The sequence below is a fragment of the Leopardus geoffroyi genome, chromosome B2, assembly GCF_018350155.1.
Source record: "Leopardus geoffroyi isolate Oge1 chromosome B2, O.geoffroyi_Oge1_pat1.0, whole genome shotgun sequence".
Taxonomy (NCBI): Eukaryota; Metazoa; Chordata; class Mammalia; order Carnivora; family Felidae; genus Leopardus; species Leopardus geoffroyi.
The window spans coordinates 123,161,723-123,182,623 of NC_059332.1; the positions used below are offsets into that span (position 1 = coordinate 123,161,723).

Here is a 20,901-nt window from a genome sequence, read left to right on the forward strand (position 1 = left end):
TCCTTTTCTCTCTCTTCTTGCAAGGTCTTTGGAGCTTTCCCCCTAAACTAATGAGGTACCAAAGGATGTGACAAAATGACCACCTCGAGTGCTGAGTGGGCTTAGGTGTCTGTTGAGTGAAAAGAGGAATGGGGTGGGGGCATGAAATTTCTTCGAAGGACATTTTTAAAAATTGTTTTTTGTAATCTGATCTGATAGTTATTTCATGCCTTTTAATGATCTATGCACAATCAGATGTAGGCCAATAGTTGAATAATTTCCATTGGTTACAAAAACGCAAAAGAATGGCTAATTTCTTGGTGCCTAATGTATTTTAATACGCAATAATTTACTTCAAAATGCTTTAGTATCAACTTTGTAACGTACATGTGCACGTAACTTTAATCTTACCCTGGGGCTAGGTCAGATAGCATTTGAAGGACTCCAGTCTGGTGGCTGGGTGCTTTAAATACTGCCATCTAAATCTATACCACTGTTAATTAGCATAAGGCAGGTTAGTACTTTTTCATTAGTGAACGGAGCTCGTAAGTGATTGCCCAGGAAGATTTTTAGAGGCAAAATACATGAAACAAGGTAGAAGAATATGGCAAACCCTGCAACTCAAGACTTTGATTAGTACTTCAGATGTGGAGCGTTCACTTCTGTGCTGTCTTTCCCTCAGCCCCACACTAAGGTTGCATTGCCTGATTCAGTCAGGTTACATAAACCTGCCTTAAGTGTATCATTGCTTCTTTACTTTGAGCCTTTTGGTCAAGGTGTTTGTGGGATTATGAGCAGAGAAGGAACTTACCCAAGCTGTCTAAAGGCCCTACTTGCTAATAAATATTTGTTCATCTGAGAGAGCTCTGTTTTAGATTTGCTTTTATTGTAACATCCCATCAGGTAATTAGGCTATGCAAGAGGAGACATATGGCCTTACCACTTCCGATAAAAGTAGCCACTCTCTACCAAATGATCTTGTGATTGGTGACTACATTGGCCTAAACAGTCTACAATGGTGTGAAAAAGAAACTAAAAGCCTATCCACCCTCATTCCATACTGAGGGTCATATCTGATTCCTTAGCACTGCCCTTGATGTACTACCTACTGAAGATCTCTTTAAAATCAGCAGGTAAATACTGATCTTTAAGAGCTGTACAGAAAGCAATCAAGCCATTGTAAAGGTCAAGGTCATCCTCTAGTAATATGTTTTAAAATATAATTAATTTTGGGGGCGCCTGGGTGGCTCAGTTAAGCGTCTGACTTCGGCTCAGGTCATGATCTCAGTTTGTGAGTTTGAGCCCTGCGTCGGGCTCTGTGCTGACAGTTCAGAGCCTGGAGCCTGCTTCAGATTCTGTGTCTCCTTCTCTCTCTGCCCCTCCCCCACTTGTGCTCTGTCTCTGTCTCTGAAAAATAAATGTAAAAAATATATAATTAAGTTGGGGGCACTTGGGTGACTCGACTGGTTAAGCATCTGACTTCGGCTCAGGTCATGATCTGGCAGTTCATGAGTTCAAACCCTGAGTCGAGCTTGGTGCTGACAGCTCAGAGCCTGCTTCAGATTCTGTGTCTCCCTCTCTCTCTCAAAAATAAACATTAAAAAATATGTAATTAAATTTGTATCACTTTTAGTTAAAACTTGATTACTTAGAAGGCTGTTTGTTAATGATTCCTCAAATCTGAAAATATAAATGGGGGCACCTAGGTGGCTCAGTCGGTTAAGCGTCTGTCTGACTCTTGATTTCAGCTCAGGTCATGATCTCACAGTTCATGGGATCAAGCCCACACCTGGCTCTGTGCTGACAGTGTGGAGCCTGCTTGGGATTCTCTCTCTCTGCCCCTCCCTCACTTTCTCTCTCTCTCAAAAATAAATAAAATACAAATGAAACCAGGAAAACCTAGCCAAAACAGAACTACTGTTTTAAATTTTAAATAAACCAGTTCTATATTTCTCTTCAGAGGAAACTGGGGAAATGTCACTGATATTGAATGAAGGGCAATTTGAAAACCCAAGAATCAATCCAAGTGAAGTTGTCACATATGAGAAACCTAAAAGTAAAACTATGTCAAACACATTTTATTTGGTGTTTCATGCTAGGTCAACTTAAACAAATAAAACAACTTTGTTGAACAGATTTTTTTTTTTTTTAATATGACTATGTGTACATGGACAACTGAGAATAGGGAAACCCCCCAAATTAATGTTTTCACAAATTACAGCTGTTACTATAGCTTGGATTTTAAGAATATCATCCAATAAATGAATAGTTTCTCATTCCGTATAACCAATCCCTCTCTTAAGAAAGCCAACATATTATAGTGTTGGAAGTTTACCTTTTTAAACACGCCATTAAAAAAAAAAACGTTCCCTCAGAGTCCCCTCTCCTTCAATATTTTGTTGTTGGTTTCTAAAAATGGCAAAATAAAATTGAATTTACATTAGAAAATGAAAATACAGATTTGTACAGCTAAGCTCAGCAGCAAAAGTGAGGAAGAGTGACAAGTCAAAGCTGACGGGTCCCACAGAGAATGAGGACATTTGTGAAGGTATCCTGTACAGTGCTCTGTGTGGGCCAGACACAGTCAACATTCCATCATGTTTTCATTGCTCTTAAACGAGCAAAACCAAATTCTTTTTTTATTTAAAGAAATATTAAATCTCTATCTCCCCCGCCCCCCCCCCCCCCCACCCCCCATAATTTGTGATCAGGTAAGGCAAAGGTAAGTCCCATCATCACTGGGAACAGCAGCAATATACAGACATCAGAAATAGCCCTGAATCATCGCTAACATTCTCCCTCCTGGTACATAAGGAATGCATCTGATAAATCAAAGTTTGCAATGGTGTCACGTTGTTCTAATTTATTTGATTAGTTCACCTGGAAAAAACTTTATAAATACATTATTTAAGAGGACAGTATATTTTCTTGCTCTGAAAAAATAATTTTTTTTCACATTTTAAAACTGTTTAGTACACTTTTGCAAAAGGAGATGCAAGAATATGACAGCTGGGTCTGCAGAAAGTCCATGTACAAACTGCATTTACAAGAACCTGGTAATCTGCCTATAGTTGCTTCTACAAATAGAACTCTTTGCAGTAATATTTAACAAACAGGCTTAATTTAAACACCTCTCCTATTCACTCTACTTGTAGAGCAAAGAGGTACTTATTTTTCAAGTATTATACTGTAAAAGGTAAAATTTTTTGTGCCAATTTTACATTAGCTTTTAAAGACCAAAATATTTATGTGAAAAATCATGCCTAGTCAGCCCATTTTTGAAAATAGCCAAATGTTCTTGTCTTTTAGAGAATGCAGAAAAATATTGATTTGCTAAGAAGGAGCACACTGGAAAAAGCCTTTGTAAAGTATTGAAGGATAAGGAAAATTTCTTTTTCTCTATTGGCGAAAATTATTAGAAAAGCTATCCAGTCTGTTGTCTTTAGCTGGCTTTAATAAAGTCTTTTCAAAAGGATGGTCAAGAAATCTTTAGAAAACTGGAAGATGGGGATGCTCCTTTATAGCATGGAAGGAATTCCATTAATTGTAGAAATTCTTATTAAATTTCTGCTTTGGTTCTTCAGAAGAAATGCTCATATAACTTCTATATGAGGAGACAGAAAAAAAAAAAGCAAATTAGTATTTATCTAAAATCTTACTTAAAGAATACTATCACAATATCTTACATTTCTAAAACTACTATGCTTTTCTATATATTTTCCTGTATAAGAATAGGCGATTTTTTTCAGAATCTTAAATATTATTAACAAATTCTACCACTAGCAGGAAACACATGTCCCTTTCTTTACTTGAACTTAGACTATATCATTTACTTTTCTAAATGACATACGTCAACCAGCTGTACTTTTCTTTGAGGTTAGGGACTTCTATTCATTGGTCTCATATCCTCAGTACTTGATGCTTCAGGCTTAAGGTTGGAGGTTAAATAAGTGTTTGTTGAAAAAAACAGTCATGACCCCCAAAGAACCCTCATACCATTTCAGATCACAGACACTGGACCACGTTCTTATAGAAGTTACAGAAGTGTAAGAACAGTAAGAATGAAACGACAGATAAATCAAAAGGTGAGTTAAGGCCCATCACACGAGGCAGCAGGTCATCTGGATGTCCCTCCCCCTCTACGTATCTGTGACACGACAAAGTGGGAAGCTGCATCAGCAGTACTAACATACCAGCCATCAGATTATTTCCACTGGCTTACGAATCAGAATGTCAGACCTGGAACGGACCTTATAGCTTCCTTTAACAATCTAGAACAGTGGATCACTAAAGTGAAATTATACTCCCAAGGGTAGTATATTAGAGAAGGAAAAAAGACTAGCTTCATTTGGACAGATGGTTCAACACTGCCTTTTCCAGCCAGATAAATTGGAAAATATTTGTCGCAAGGTCACAGACAGAATCTAAAAGACACAATAATTTGACCACAAATAAGTCTGAATCTGGCCAGGTCTGTTCATAAAAGTATGAAGAGATGGTGGTCGATACATGAAAGTGATCTGCTGGGAAGAGAAACTGGAAAGAACTCAAATAGGTTTGAAAAGAGACAGAGCTAGGATTATTCCACCTATTTTTGAGACTGATGAGACTGTGTTGTTGAGCTGCTGTGACCCCTGAGTTGGTAACTTTTGATGTTGCTCCTTATTTCTTTGCATCACATAAAGCTGTTGTTCTTTTTGCACAAAGAATTCAGGTCAAGTATGAGTCCCAGAGATGGTATAAGAGAGTCATTGGTAGTTTCCACAACAGCTTACAGTCATTCAACAAAGGAGAGAAGACCACTGGGCTCATATGCCCCTAGTTCTGAATAAGTGTCCAATTTCCTAAAATCTAACTATCTTATTACACTTAAAAAGGACAACAGTGTATCATCCAAGCTGCTAAACCTGAACAAGAGAAAAAATGGGAGAGGATGATGGCAATCTTCATATATCTGACGATCTGGGAAAGATGGGGAAAAAAAATGCCAGTTGGGGTAACTAGGCCCAATGGTTTCTGTGTTATGACCAGACATTATGTGGTTGTCTTTGTGAAGCATGTTCTGGCAATGAGTGCTGTTGGGCTGTGAGGACTGCCTGTGAGAAGTTGATGGACACCCAGTGGGTGCTGCAGACTGGATTTGTGCTACCAGGTGGGAGAACGAGACAGGCCCAAGAAGTTGCCCAATCCAACTCAGAATTCAGTTTCTATGATCCATATACAATCTTTTCCATGTGGTCCCACTGCCACATGTCAACAGTCATACTGCAGAAGGTTCATTCCCTCACGCAGTGTCACATATCTGTGATGGTTATGCAAAGCAAGCTTACCTGCTGTCTGTTGTGTTTGAACACCATCTACCTGAGGCAGGGGCCCAAGTGTCCCTTCATCATCAAAGGCCAAAATTGGATTCAAAGGAATTTCTGGGCTCTCACTGTTGGCGACATCTAATCTGGATGATTTAGATCCAATGGGTAGGTTTATAATTTCCTCAAAATTTTCATTCTGAACGGATACTCCATTTTCACTTGGTTGTTTTTCCAAATTGGGAGTACTAGGGGATTTGAAAAATCAAAATTGAAAGGAATTAGCATTAAAATTGGAAAACACATTTAAAAAAACAAAAAAATATTTTATAATAATTTTAGAATCAAATGTTAGACGGGTTGACCATATCATTCACAAAAATGGTGAATTTTTGAGATATTTATATTTGACATTATTTGTAAAAATCTGTTCTTTTTGTTATAGAAATTTATAAAATGGAATAATTTATCACTTAGAATAGATCATTGTTTCAACACACATTTAACAATTTCTATGCAGGAATTTTCACACACCTTTGTTTGATAAACAGTAGCCCTTGTTAGGTTCTTTACTTCAAAGATGAGGGGATTATAATTTTGGGATAAGGGGGATAATCTGTAGAGTCACAGAACTACTGAGACATGGTCCAGACTGAATGCATGACCTGATCTCTGGTCCTGTGTTTTGTTCATTATGTCATTTTATATACTACGTGGCTATTCAAATTCTAGGGTTCCTGGGTAGCTCTGGCTTGCTAAAACATGTACATAATTTTATAGGTAAATGTTTAAGACCAACCTAACCGGAATCTGATTCTCATTAATTCATGCTTAATATCTTGGATCTATTTTTGAGGTACATTCAATTGGCCATCAAATCCTTAATTTTCTACCTACAGTTTCCCTTTGATTTTTTTCCTCTCTTTAAAACCTTCAAAACCAAATTGAAAGTCTTTTCTATGTTCATTATTATGCTTTATAAGGCAGTAAAAACAATGCCTGTGCAAATGAATGCTATCTTTTTAAAAAAAAATTTTTTTTAACGTTTATTTTTGAGACAGAGAGAGACAGAACATGAACGGGGGAGGGGCAGAGAGAGAGGGAGACACATGAACGGGGGAGGGGCAGAGAGAGAGGGAGACACAGAATCGGAAGCAGGCTCCAGGCTCTGAGCTATCAGCCCAGAGCCCGATGCGGGGCTCGAACTCACGGACTGCAAGATGGTGACCTGAGCTGAAGTCAGACGCTTAACTGACTGAGCCACCCAGGCGCCCCAAATGAATGCTATCTTAATTGTTCACTTTATTTGAGGGCAGCATTAAACATAATATTTGCAATCTTCATAATTTGTTCAAGTGTGCAACTCAAAATGACCCTATTTGAGGTGCCTGGGTGGCTCAGTTGGTTAAACATTCGATTCTTGATACTGGCTCATGCTGTGATCTCGCAGTCGTGGGACTGAGCTTCACATCGGGCTCTGTGCTGAGCACGGAGCCTGCTTGGGTTTCTTTCTCTCTCCTCCCCCTCTCATCCTCTCCCCTGCTCTTGCACTCTCTCTCTCAAAATAAAGAAACATTAAAAAAATGACTCCATTTGACAAAATTCTAGAGTTAAAACTGTCAAATGGAAAATGAAAAAGACTAAGAATATGAAGCAAAAATTGTGAAGGTTTTAACTTCTAATACATACTGATCATCAACCGAATATTTACCTATAGAAAGAGATCTATGAAAAGAGGCCAAAGATCAGAATAGCAGATGTGTAGTATAGTGCCAACTGCTTGGACTTTAACATGTCAATTCATCTCTTTCTGTCTCCTTCCTAAATGGTAACATAAAGCTAACATACCTCAAATTTTTCCATTGCATCTTTTTTTGAGGAATCTGCTTTTCCCCCCCTTATTGAGGAAATAGTTTACCTAATTGGTGAGAAATGAGGATTTTGTGGAACACATTCTCAAGCATTTCTGATTTAGATATTTTGGTATATTTTTGTGAATCATTAAAACTTTTCTTCTTGAGAGAAAAAAAAAAAAAAAAAAAAGCCTGTCCTAAGTGTCTCACAACGTTATTGTAGGGTACACTGAAAGTATTATTTATGAGACTGTGAAATATAACATAAAAACATTATACAGACTCAGAGTATAATGGTGCTTTTCGCTATTTCACCAAGGAGGCTTGTATCACTGGAGTCTGCAGGAGTGTGGGTGCGAGCGCGCGCGCGCACACACACACACACACACTTCACATTGCTGTTCTAAGTGCTTGGCCAGCCACCACACCCAGCCTCCAGGTTCTTTCCCAACACAAAGGCTTTCTGTAACCGGGGAAACAGTTTTGGTTCTCGTCCCAAAGAGATTTTCAGTAGAAGTTTTGGCAAAAGATACAGCAGAGGGGTGCGTCTCCAAGCCTCGTTCCTTGGTCATCCCCGCCGTCACCTTCTAGGCTTGCGTGTGCTAACAGGTGAACTGGCAACACCAACCCAGACTTGAGTCAACAGTTGACTTCATTTTCCCCTCCCACTCCTAGCTGACCTCCACACCCATTCTTACTTGTTAGCACAATTAGAGGAATGATTGTGCTATATGCTTTGGATGTCCAATTACTAAATGTTCAAAAGACACAGTGACAGCAGAAACGATAAAACTGAAAATGAAGTCACTGGGGTTAGGTAATAGGCATCTGTATGTCCTCTCAGGGTAAGATCACCAGCTTTTGAATTCTTGTTCTTTGGTTATACTCTGGCAGCCGAAGCTGGGTGCAAGAGTCTTGAAGGCTGTGTACTTTGCTCGGTCCGTCTAAGATCTACCTGAAGAGGGGGCACCCGGCTGGCTCAGTTGGTGCAGCATATGACTCTTGATCTTGGGAGTTGTGAGTTCAAACTCCACGTTGTGTGTAAAGATTACTTAAAAAAAATCTGCCCAGGGAAGGGGGCTAGGTTCATGGTAAAATCTGACAGTCCATACAGCTTCCTGTAGCCAGGACCTCATTCTTACTTAACATTTATTGTCATGTTATAGCAAGTAACTTTAAAATTAAAAGTGATACATTTCTTTCTGTTTGAATGACAGGTGTGTGGCAATGTTACTTTCCCTTTAGGGGAAACTAAAAACAATTATAAACTCCTAAGATTAGGAGGAAAACCACTAGGTCAAAAGTCAAAATTACTACAAATCATTTAAGATAGAAGGATCATTCTATTGAAAAGACAGCCCTCAGAGCCAAGAACAGGATGAAATGTCTTCTGGGTATTAGCAAGGTAAGACAGTGGCTCATGAAAATTTTTTAGCTACTAGAACAGATTCTCTGCTGGGGTTGGAAGAATATATCAGAATAACCTGAGAAACTTAAAATAATGTCTGTCCTCCCTCCTCCACACTCCATACATACTTGTACTCACACATTCATCTGTATCCTCTGTTTCTTGTTCCAAAGCAAGTTTGTTATCCACAAATAAATACTCTCCTCCATCCTATGGGCTCCCCCTCTATTAATACTCATTCTCAAGAACTAAAAATGGTTTCTGGAATAGGAATCATCCTGCCCAGGCTCCTTTATTTCTTTGTACCTTTAAAAGCTGGCCAGAGTTTTGGTAACTCCAACCCTCTTCAATTTACCTACTGTCAGTGGGGATCCTGTTGGGCAAGGAGAATTGTTTTCAGGCTTTAAAAGCACTGCACACCAAAGGCTGAGAGCAGGAGAAACCACAGGGGCCAGAAGTGTCACTCAGGCCCCTTGAGGCTGAAGGAAGTTTCAGGGTGTTCTGGTGCAGGGTTTCTCTGCACCAGGAACTGCTGCTACTCCTAGTCCTAGCTGCTGGAAAATACTAGGAGGACACTATCATCCCAGGGTGCTTCCAGACCGTGTGCTGACATATCTCCAGGGGGAGATGGGGGTGAATATAACCCAGTTTACCGCACTCATTTATTTTTCCTGAAGAGAAGGTAAACCAATGTATTAGGTAGCCGAGGCATTAGGAAAAGTGAAACTCCTCCAATTCTGAACTAAAAATATTCATTCTTAGGACTGGAGTTTTCTAGTGAGAATAAACCCTGCTGCAGTGCTTACAGCATTTGTCGTGGTGGACTTCCACAGAGGGTCACCCAGGTCAGGTTCTTGGGAAGGGACCCTGGGAACCTCCAGTTAGTGATTTAACTCACTAGTGAGCAGCCTGGAGGGATCTATGACTTTACTTTAGGTGCCCAGTAAGGTATTTAATAAACATATTGACGGATTACAAGAATTATGGAAGGCTTCGTTGACCGTAATGCACTCAGGTAAAAACAATGACTTGGGAAGTGATTTCAAGGTGAACTTGAAACTGAGGGTAAAAGGGAACATCCATGGATGCGATTTGTTTGTAACTTTAATGACGGGATTTCAGAAGTCATACTGTTTAAAAATACCAGCCCCCCACTGAAGCAAAGGGAGTGTGAGCGGGAAACTGTCTTATAGGGAAGAGTATGAAAGGTCAGTATGGGCAGGTCCTTCTCCAGGCAGGAGAGTCTCAGTGGCAGGTAGCCTCAGGGGTCAGTGCTAACATTAGTTGTATAGTAACTGGACATGTAGGAGGTAAAATTTAAGTATCCAGATCATGTTTATTCTGGGAAATGTAAGTTGTAAGAATAATCCCTTGAGGACAACGGGAAAAATCATTAAATGTAAACAACATAAAAGGCAGTGGGTTTAGAGACCTGTAAACTGAACCATCCTCAGAAGATGAAGACCTATCTATCAGTCACAAGGGAGGTAAGAGATCTGGGAATCTCTGTAAACTGGATCTGGGTGACACTGACTCCTCATGTTTTTGTGGTTAAAGAAAAGGCCAATAAAATGGGAGGCATGAGAAGGTGTGCTATCAGACACAATAAAAGCATTTTTTTATAACATGACACTGCAGCTACACCAGTGTTTGATGTCTTCTGGACACCGTACTTTAGAAGGATAAAGGTAAAATAACATCTGACATTTGTATAGTACAACAGTTTTCAGAGCGCCTTCACAGACAGTATTTCATTGGACCCTCCAGAACTTTGGGGGGGAAAACCTCTTCGTGTCCAGATGAGAAAACTAAGTCTTATTTAAGTAGGTTAATCCCAAAGTCTGAGAACAGAGATAAAACTAGGGAATCCAGCCTGGGAATTTTGGTTCTAAAGCTCTTCTTCCTCAACCTCACACTCATGCTGAAGAATCTCCAGAGAAATAGGACTAGAATGACAAAGAGCTGAGGAGGAGCCTTTTTTAAAGACAAGGTAAACTTGTCAGGTATTGTTTTCTTTTGCTTTTGCCTCCAAATTCATCCTTCATTCCTGCTGTGAAACTGGATGTGGGCCCTTGAAAGTTTTTTTTCTTTTGACGTTAATTTATTTATTTAGAGAGAGAGAGAAAGTGCAAGTGGGAGAGGGACAGAGAGCCAGGGAGAGAGAGAATCCCAAGCAAGCACCACACTGTCAGCGTGGAGCCTGACGCGGGGCTCGATCCCACGACTGTGAGATCATGACCTGAGTGGAAATCAAGAGTCAGACACTTAACAGACTGAGCCACCCAGGTGGATCAGGGTCCTTTAAATAATCTTCCTTTGCCAGCTGGCACAATCTCCAAGCTTCGCCATTTAAGGCTGCTGGAGAGACGCTGCACGAGGAAAACCGTGCTTCCTGGTTTGGTTGTGCTTGCTCGACAGGCTGCTGCGGCACATGCCTGTGGCATTCCCAGTTGTCTGCCCTCCGCAGTGCTATGAGGCTTCCTCAGCACCCAGCCCAGCCCCGGCAGCAAGAAGGGCTTCCCCGGGCACCTACCTAGGGCCGACTTGTGGTAGACAAGTCTCTGCCTCTACTGAGACACCTCTTAGTCAACAGCCTCCCCAAGCATTCTAGAGTAGATATCTGCCAAGTTCCACCATCAAGATACACGACGACTTCCTCACCATCTAGTGGGTCACGGCCATACCTTCTCGAACAAGGTCTGAATGGAAGCCATGGTGCAGGTGACTCTTCCTTGGGTATGGACCAGGGATGTGGCTGCTCTTTATACCTGCTATTTCTGTATTCTTTCTTTTTTTTATTAAAAAAATTTTTTTAAACGTTTATTCAATTTTGAAAGAGACGGAGCATGAGCAGGGGAGGGGCGGAGAGAGAGAGACAGAAAATCTGAAGCAGGATCCAGGCTATGAACTGTCGGCACAGAGCCCAACGCGGGGCTGGAACGCATGAGCCGTGAGATCATGACCTAAGCTGAAGTCAGAAACTCAACCGACTGAGCCACCCACGTGCCCCTCCTCTATTCTTGAGTTCTCTTGACTTCCTACTAGCAATATGTTGTTGCTCTAATCCCAAGTAACAGTTAACTATTCTTGAGTTAAACTTTCCTATTCAGATTAATCTCGCTGGTTTCTCTCTCCTGACTGATATACTCGCTGGACCCTGACTGATATACTAAGCACAGTAGGGATATTCAATTTAAAAGATGAAAGAAAAAAAAGAACAGAAACAAAACCTGTAAAATTACAAAAGGTATGGAAATTGTGAGAAAGGACTTATTCCCTAAAACCTAGTTTTTGACAACTATGGGTCCTAACCTTGAAACTGCACATAGGTTAGAAAAATAAAAAACGCTTCTTTCTGCACTTTTTGTTACTAAAAAAGATGAGGCTAAGTGAAAATACAAATTGTTTCAACATCAGTGTGCACAAATTCAAGGAAGATAAATTTAGAAATAACTGAGAGAATCAGAGTTTCTTGGGCTGCATCTCACAAACTCTGTATCATGCAACAGGAAACAACAGCACATTAAACACCCCCTATTGGCCAGAGTCGTTCAGAAATGGATTGTGTTCATGTTTTCATTCTGATAAAAATTTTTTAAAAAGCCCCCAAAGAATAGTCTGGTCATCTACACAGCAGACTATCATAAAGCTGAGTTTTACACGATTTTAGTGCTTCCCTTTGCATTAGTATTTCAGAGCATACTGTACCACATTATGTGGCAAGGGCTGATGACAAATGAACTGGGTTGAACTGGGCATATAAATCTTGGGTCGGTGCCAAGTAAAAGCCAAGTGACGTCATGGTACACTGTATGAAAAGAGATTTGAGGTTTTAAAGCAGTTTAAATAGAGAAAAGCCACGGGTGAAATAAATGCAGAAGCTCACGGTAGCTAAGAACATCCCTCATGCCAATGGGATCAGTCAGTACCACATGTATAAATGTCGGCTTAATTTCAGAAAAATATTCTTCACAATAAATGACCTCTTTTAATTTGAATAGTCTTGGGCTAGTAGCGTTATTTTTTGTTTTGGCTTTCTAAACAAATGCAAGCTATTAACATTTTAAACCCAAGTTTATTTCTGTGAAAATAATAAAGGTACCTCTTATATAACTGGGAATCTGCTAGAATTTTTTTCCTTAAAGGGCAGGTACATGGGGCCAATGAATTTAATTGGTTAAGGTCATTCTAGTATTATATGCTAATGTTCATAGTTGATACTAATCAGGACCTGCCTATATTGTTAGGTGACAGTGGAAAAGTCTATGCTTATATTTTTCCTGATGGTTGACAGGGATCATATCATACTACATGTATGACAAAGGACAATGTGTCACCTGGGTGAAGAAGGATGGCATCAGTAAGGTCATATTGCTATACTTTTTAATTATAAACTGTTGCTGTTCTGTGTGCAGAGGCTAAGAGAAAATCGAATTTTATCATCTATCTCAGTCTACATGGTACAATTATGTTTCAGGTATTTATATACATAATGATTATTTACTTGATGATTTTACCACTGAAAAAAGTCAGCTAACGTGTAAACTACTGTCATTGATAGATAAAATTATCAGTGGCTTACTAAACTTGTTCCTTATCGTAATAATGTGGTTCTCCCTGTGGTACTTTTTATTCTTTCATAAAAGTCTCCTTTTTTAAAGTAATGAACATCATAAATTATAGCCGCTGGGGATGAATATTTTATTTGAAAATCAAGCTGTAACTAAAAGAATAAAGTATGACTTAATATACATCTTGGGTAATGACAAATTTACTCAACGTAGTTGAAAGCTTATTAATAAGATCTCTCTTAGGAAAGTTCCTCTCTTTGGTATTATAGTGGGAAAAATAAAGATTTTACTGTTCCAGAAACGTATCAATGGATGTCTTATGACTTATGAACATCTTAGGATGTCTGTCTTAGGATGACTCATCTTTTCATTGCTGCCAATATTACAAAATGTCGTGCAATGTGTGTTTTTAGATTAAGAAAAAAATTAACTTGAAGACCTTCAATTTTCTGATGGCAACAAAGACTCTGGCATTAAAGACAGGATAACTTATAGAATATAACTAAGTACATTAAAAAAAGTCATAGCTGAAATTTTTGAACAGTATTACAAATATTTCTAAAATTTCTCTATGACTGGAGTTTTAGGCCTAGGCTAGGATCACCCTGATTTTTCATTTTTGAGAGTGCTCTTATGATGCTGTCGATATAAATGCCAAAGAAGAGAAAGGCAATCTTTTTTCAACCCACAATTCTTTCTTGACTGTTGTTAGCAACCGTTTGTTTCTTCTATAAGAAGCCCTACTACCAATATAAGAATTATTGGCATCAAAATTATTTTACTGGAGAACCAACTGTGACTTACTAGAACATTCTGTATGGTAAAAATACAGCAGTTATATGCCATCAAAGGATATGAATATGGTCTAGATCATGTTATATACAAACAAATTCTTCCCCGTAATTTTCTTTAACAGGCACACACAGACCTGACTATCCACATATATTTTTTAATGGCTTATTTATTTTGAGAGAGAGAGAGAGAGGTGAAGAGAGAGGGAGAGAGAGAGTTCTCCAGCAGGCTCCACACTCAGCGCGTAAGATCATGACCTGAGCCACCCACCCACAACCATGAGATTATGACCTGAACCTAAATCAAGAGTCAGACACTTAACCCACTGAACTACCCAGGCACCCCAAACCTATCATATTTAAAGACTTCAGTAAAAAGATATTTTGCCTTTTTCCGAGTATGGAATTACTAGCTCTACCCAAAGTTAATGAACCCAAATAAAAATAAATCTTTATGTTAACATTTTGGAATTCCGTCAGGCCTAAGTAGTTCTGGTGGGATTAGTGCTCTGCTCTAATGCGCATCGGTAGAAAAGACCCGGTTGTCTAACTCACCTCTCCACAGTCACTTTTGATTGGTGTGAGGTAACGGCATGTGGGCTGGCCACTGGTTCTCCATTTCCTGAAGAGTCTGTCAGACACGGAAGGGCAGGTACCACTGAACATAACAGCAAAGAGGATGGGACAAAGGGTTACTACTACTCTATGGTCAAACCCAAACCCCAGGAGCCAGCATGCCTGCATTTATCTCCTGGCTCTGCTACTTACCACCTGTGTGACCTTGGGCAGGCCACAAACTCGGTGCCTCCCATTTCCTCCCGGATAAGAATACCTACCTCACAGCACTATGGTGAGAATTAAATGTATTAACATATGCGGAGTACTTACGACAGTGTCCAGCACGGTATGAGGGTGGCAATCAGTGTTGGGTGTTATTTTTGCTTGCACTGAATAGACTTTGGACAGAAAGTATATAATGCTGAAACCAAAGCAACTGGTGAAGACAGCAGTAAGCTGACCTGATCAGGCTGACAGTGAGTATCTTCAGATTTGGAGCAAATCACCATGAACTACCTCAAGTGATGAGAAATATTTTTTTAAACTTAGCTTAATTCTAGATGCACTTAGAAGATAAGGGTTTCACAAATGGAAGGCCAGTGAACTGTGCCTAGCTGTGACACCTCTTCATTCAATGCTCCACTTCGCAGTCCAGCGTAAGCCAACAATATTGATCACAGACTCTAAAATCTGGGCCTGGGTTCCTTAAAGTCTTGTAAACCTTCATAAAGGTCCGAGTTCCAAGGAAGTCTCATTTCACAGCACAGCACGAGCTCAGTAATGCTGCTAGAGGTACAGGGAGTCTGATAACTGAACTTTATTAAAGATGCCAGAATTTGCCAAGTTGGCAGTAGGCAGCCTCGGAGATTACCGATAGATCTGAAAACTCACCTGCCTGCCTGCCCTCGAATTCTCTTTGGAGCCCTGGCAACAGCATTCAGCCCTCAACCACACATGGGACTGGACAAAGAGGGATATTTGTTAGCCAGATAAACCTCAGGCTCTTTTCAGCATATGAACTCGAACCAGACTTATTGTGAGTGTTGATAAACACAGATAGGATGATTGGCAAGTTCCACCTTCCCTCTTGCCTTGGTGGATTCTCGAGCTGAGGTACAAAGAATACTGAAAGAATTGTTAAGGGAATAGCAGGAAGGGGGAAGATGGAAAAACAAAGAAAAAAAACAAGGAAACTGGCCATGCACGAACTACAGCATCAGCCCCTCAAATAACCCTGCGATGGTGCAATTTACATCCTAAAATGCTCATTCTGATAACTCACAGGGGGTTACGCCTTCATAGGGTCGCCACGTATTACAAGATTTGCAATAATGCAGTGGGGTTAATAGGCGATCACAAGGGTTATCTTCCAAACAAATATAATTAGGGTATCTTTAAAAATCATGAAAAGTCTACTATGAAGGAATCATGAAATCATTTGATTAGTCCAGTCTTAAAAGAAAAAAAAAACAGCAAAGGAAAGTGGGGTATCTCTGGTCCTTTCTTATCATATTGATATTGCAGATGAGGAAAGAAGAAGGCTACACGATGGGCTCTCTACCCACCACCTGTATGTACAATCATGAAGACGACGTGGGATCACAGAGGAAGATTTACGAGCTTGCACTTCAGCTCTGGGAGCTGGGTTGGTCACGCTGCTCCTCGGGGGAAGGGAACTGGCCTGTCTTGTCCCATGGACTCCCAGCACCTGCAAGGAGGCCTGGCACATGGCAGGTCTCTGGAAATGCTTGCTGACTCCAAGATAAAGCACTCAACCTCACAAAGCTGCAGTGGAAGTTCAACAAGAAAACGTATGCAGGATGTATATACATCCTGGCACAAAGAGGCCCCTTAATAAATACTAATTGAACCTGGGTACTAACACACTAAAGCAACTTTTATTTAAAGCAAATTTCTTTGAAAATCACCAAGAAGTTAATGATCTCTGTCCAAAGCCTATAGGTCTCAACAACTTTCTAATGAAATTTTAACAAATTTTTAATTTTAACTCTATTCTGAAATCAGAAGTTAAAAAAGCATAAATTCTTTTTTGAGAACTGCTGTAAATACACGTTTTCAAAATGTGTACGTTTAGAGTACTTAAGAGCAAATATAAATACATGCTAATTTAGCAGACAGTAAATGATAAATGAAATTTAATTTTATAACACCAATAAAATTCTTCTCATTATGTGTGTATATATATATATATACACACACACACACACACACAAATATATATCCACAGATATGGGTACTTATAATGTGAAATGATTTAAGATATTAAGCACACCATTAGAGTATAAACTAATATGACAAAACATCTGCCACAAATACAAGAGCGTTTTCCATAAGGGGAAAATCTGCGGACTAGATGACACACACCTAAGCTTCTGTACATCAATGAGTAACTTTTTTGTGTGTAACCAATCAAGAAATATTTTGATCTCTAGAGAGTTAATTCAAAAACTCTTGTCTACATTTGAATTTATTTGAATTCACTGAAGCAAATACCTGTTTCTCCAGTGAGAGCTCCCTTGGTTATATCTCCGTTTCTCTGATCAACAGTTTTCTACAAAAAAAAAAAAAAAAAAAAAAAGAGATTTTTTAAATGTTAAAGTTAGAAGTGAAAGGAAAAAAAGTTATTAGGAATAGTTTAAAAATGGCCATCTCAGTACCTTATCTGTAGGTTCTGTTCGTCTTGTTCTTTTCATAATCTCCTCAAGTCGCTACAAGGAAGGGAGAATTGAGCAAAAGGATCAAATCCAGAAAGAAGGCTAGCCTGGCACATTTCACTGACTAAGCAAATGGGTCATTAAAACACGTCTGTTACTTTGGGTAATTATAATACACACTGCTTTGGCCTAATTGGCATTATTCACAAAGCTGGAACTGACTGAAGGCACATGAATCAGAAGGAACTGTTTATGGTGAGCGCCCCACTATGAAGACTGATTTCTTTGGAGGAGATGATGAATCCTGAGAGCTACCCTACCCTTGATTCCAACAGGACTCTTACATGGTCCACCTTCCTCCTGCCCTGTAACGGAACATTATAACCTTTATTTACAAAGCTTTCCTTGCGGGGAGGGGGTCGAATTCATTACTAAAATGTCTCGTTAGTGGATTAAACAAGCAGAGCACGAGCAGAACACACGTGCTTTCTGAGAGCAGTGAGCTAGTGCCTGGGTCCTCCCGTGGCTTCAAGTCTGGGGCAGAATGGGCCCAGTTAGCATCCCAGGTTTCCGCGTTAGATGCAATCACCTTCTTTCTTTCCAGGCGCTCCTGCTCTTCTCTCTGGAAGTGCTTCTCCCGCTCCTGCCGGACCCTCTCTGCTTCCTCCCGAACGCGAGCTTCTTCTTCCTTCTGGAAACAAGAAGGCGGCCTGTGCTTCCGGCCAGCAGGGTTGCTCGCTGCCCCCATCCCTGGGGTGGGGGTGGGGATGGGGGGGTGAGGAGGGGGCTCCCGGAGGTGGGGGTGCGAGGGCGCGCGGAGAAGTGCAAGAGGCGAGCGCGTGCACGAGACGGGGCGGGAGGACTTGCACCCCCACCCTGGACACTCTCCCCCCTCCCCAGGGCCCCGCCGGGCGGACCCCTACCTGCTTCTGCGCGCGCTCCTCGCCCTCGCGCTCCCGCCGCTCCCGCTCCTCCTCCGCTTGCCGACGCAGCTGCTCTTCCCGCTGCCGGGCCTGCTCGGCCTCCAGCCGGCGGGCCTCCTCCTCGCGCCGCGCCCGCTCCTCCGCCACCTTCTGCGCCAGCTCCTCTTTCTTTTGTCTGCAAAAAGACACGCGAGGGGGGCTCCCTGGACAGAGGCTCGGGTTTGTGGCTCCAGCAGGGGCAGTCTGTTCTGAGGGCTGGGGGAGGGGGGGGAATCTCCACTGGGGACGCTCAGCGTGGTTCGGTCAAAACGTGAAGCCACCCTCCATGCTTCATCTTTCCGGCCTCATGTGGCCTTGTAGTAAACAGAAGGAAAACGAGACCACTAGTATTTTGTGGAGCGCTTGTTTTGTGGAAGTCCGTGCAACTTAATTATCCTTAAAGGCCGAGACTTGTTTAATCCACTAACGAGACATTTTAGTAATGAATTCGACCCCCTCCCCGCAAGGAAAGCTTTGTAAATAAAGGTTATAATGTTCCGTTACAGGGCAGGAGGAAGGTGGACCATGTAAGAAGAGTCCTGTTGGAATCAAGGGTAGGGAACGTCCAAGATCGCTGTCAGCACAGGGGCTGTGGTCCTCCCCACCCCACCCCCCAACCCCAAGGTGCTGTTGTGCTTATTTGAAGAACAATTTGCATTGACATTGGTTTTTTTTAGCCCCAGGAGGAGGCCAACTAAGCAAACTGTCCCTCCAGCAAACTAGCAGGCAATCATGTGGACACTTAACTGTCTCACCCAGCTACTCTGAGAGTTCTATCTAGAAGAAACCATGAACTCTTACTATGCAGCTTTAAAACAATAATTAGGAAGATAATAAGGAAATATGGAGATCAGAAATATGTTCAGTAAAAAAAAAATCAGAGTGCACAGTTGTACCTCCACTGTGCTTAGAATTATGTAAATAGATATCTGTGTGTACATACTTATGTACGTTTATAAACCTGCACACTGTTCAGAGACTGGAAAGGATGATCTCAAATCCACTCTTCCAATTATTGAAAACTGGTAAGATGATGGACAGATTTTTTTCCTTGAAGCCTTTCCCCATCAGTGTTGTGGCACTGTCAGTATAATAAGAAAATGTGATTTAAAAAAAAAAATCACTTAGCGGTCAGAGACACGATTGTGAAGCAGCTAATCCGTTCACCATCATGACTGCCACCACCTCTCGTGTCTCTCAGATGGAAGACTTAATCCCAGGTATCCCTAGGAGGTCACCGCTCATTGAGCACGGTCACCGCTTTACCTTTCCAGCTCTTCCCTCTCCCTCTTCTCCCTTTCCTCCTTCTCTCTCTGCTCCCGGGCCAACCGCCTCTTCTCAGCTAGCAGCCTCGTGGCCTCTTCCGGGTCGGTGGTGCCCGCAGAGGTCTTGGGAGAAGCGCAAGCAGTCACAGTGGATGGCGAGGCTGGGGCTGAGGCTGGGGCTGGGACCGGCGCTGGAGTGGGGGCCGAGGGGGCCACGGCTGGGGCTGAAGCAGCTGTACAAACAGGTACAACGAGAAAACCAACTGGAAACAAAACCCAAAGAACAAAACAAAAACTAGCATTCCTCACACCCCAGGCCTAGAATTCATCATTGTAAAAGAAAAGGGAATGTTTATTACCGTGTGTTCTCATGGTTTCACCGTATTCTATTTGTAACCAAGCAACATAACAAAAAGGTGCATGTGTAAGTGAGCCATCCTACAGGGCTGACGCTCTGTCACCAAGTCCTATTTTTATACAAGTTCATCAGTTAACAACATGTATCGAGTGTGTACTTGGTAGACAGCCTCATGTTAGGCTCTGTGGGAAGTTATACCCTGAGCAAAAAGATGAGATCTTCCATTTGCCTTTCGTTACATTAAAAAGATTCCTTCTCGGGGCGCCTGGGTGGCGCAGTCGGTTAAGCGTCCGACTTCAGCCAGGTCACGATCTCGCGGTCTGTGAGTTCGAGCCCCGCGTCGGGCTCTGGGCTGATGGCTCAGAGCCTGGAGCCTGTTTCCGATTCTGTGTCTCCCTCTCTCTCTGCCCCTCCCCCGTTCATGCTCTGTCTCTCTCTGTCCCAAAAATAAATAAACGTTGAAAAAAAAAAAAAAAGATTCCTTCTCTTAGTGACTATTCATTACTAGAGGACTAAAGCCTTTCTATGAGTTTCCTCAGCGTCTCTGCCACGAGCCCAGATTCAGGCTGGGAAGATGACACCTGACGAAGAGGTCCCTTTTGTCTACCCACAGCTGTCTCCAGGTCTGAGGTGGGAGGAGCCATAGGCCTCTTCAGGAGCCAGTGCTAGTATTCCCATACATTTGGGGCTCCACTGTCTGTCCTGATGCCAGGATGGAGCACAAGTCCCATGGCCTTATTCAGATTCAGGAAACGGCCGAGAGAGCTGATCCGGGAGGGAGTCCACGCAGATGCACCTGCTGTGAGATGTGATCTCTGCATTCTAGACCCTCCTCTCAAGATTCACCTATCTCCTTCTGCCCCTACACATTTTTTCTTTGTCCTCAGGACACTTTTTGGCCTTTCTCTTCTACCCCTTTCCATGCAAACAAATACTGGACTCTTCCATTGTCTAACGACACTGTTGCCTGTCTTGAGTCATCTATTCTTTCTTTGCTCCTACCACCTACCTTCAGATTAAGTCTTAAGGAGAAAACTTTTGAACGAAGACAATTTTCAACAAGAAATACTGAATTCCTAGTTCTAGGTGATTTTTAAATTCTAGATAGTATCTGGTTTCGCCTGGTAGAGAGGAGATCCATTGGGTCTTCTGAAACAAATTCTGTCAAGCATAGA

The 20,901-nt window shown here is 41.5% G+C and overlaps 1 protein-coding gene across 16 annotated transcripts in view; it reads right to left on the reverse strand.

The window, feature by feature from the left end:
* Window positions 1–2,042: 2,042 nt before the first annotated feature.
* The window catches only part of MAP7 (microtubule associated protein 7), a 178,470-nt gene continuing 159,611 nt past the window's right edge, over window positions 2,043–20,901 (reverse strand). For 15 of the 16 annotated variants that reach the window (XM_045499748.1, XM_045499753.1, XM_045499749.1 and 12 more), the window contains 8 exons: window positions 19,370–19,601; window positions 18,065–18,239; window positions 17,731–17,832; window positions 17,145–17,195; window positions 16,981–17,038; window positions 14,464–14,566; window positions 5,310–5,533; window positions 2,043–3,583 (listed from right to left, as the gene is read on the reverse strand). In XM_045499748.1, coding sequence (XP_045355704.1) covers window positions 3,573–3,583; window positions 5,310–5,533; window positions 14,464–14,566; window positions 16,981–17,038; window positions 17,145–17,195; window positions 17,731–17,832; window positions 18,065–18,239; window positions 19,370–19,601 — 956 coding nt within the window. In that variant the 3' untranslated portion in view covers window positions 2,043–3,572. The remainder of the gene's footprint in view (window positions 3,584–5,309; window positions 5,534–14,463; window positions 14,567–16,980; window positions 17,039–17,144; window positions 17,196–17,730; window positions 17,833–18,064; window positions 18,240–19,369; window positions 19,602–20,901) is intronic. The other variant, XM_045499750.1, reaches the window with a different exon arrangement.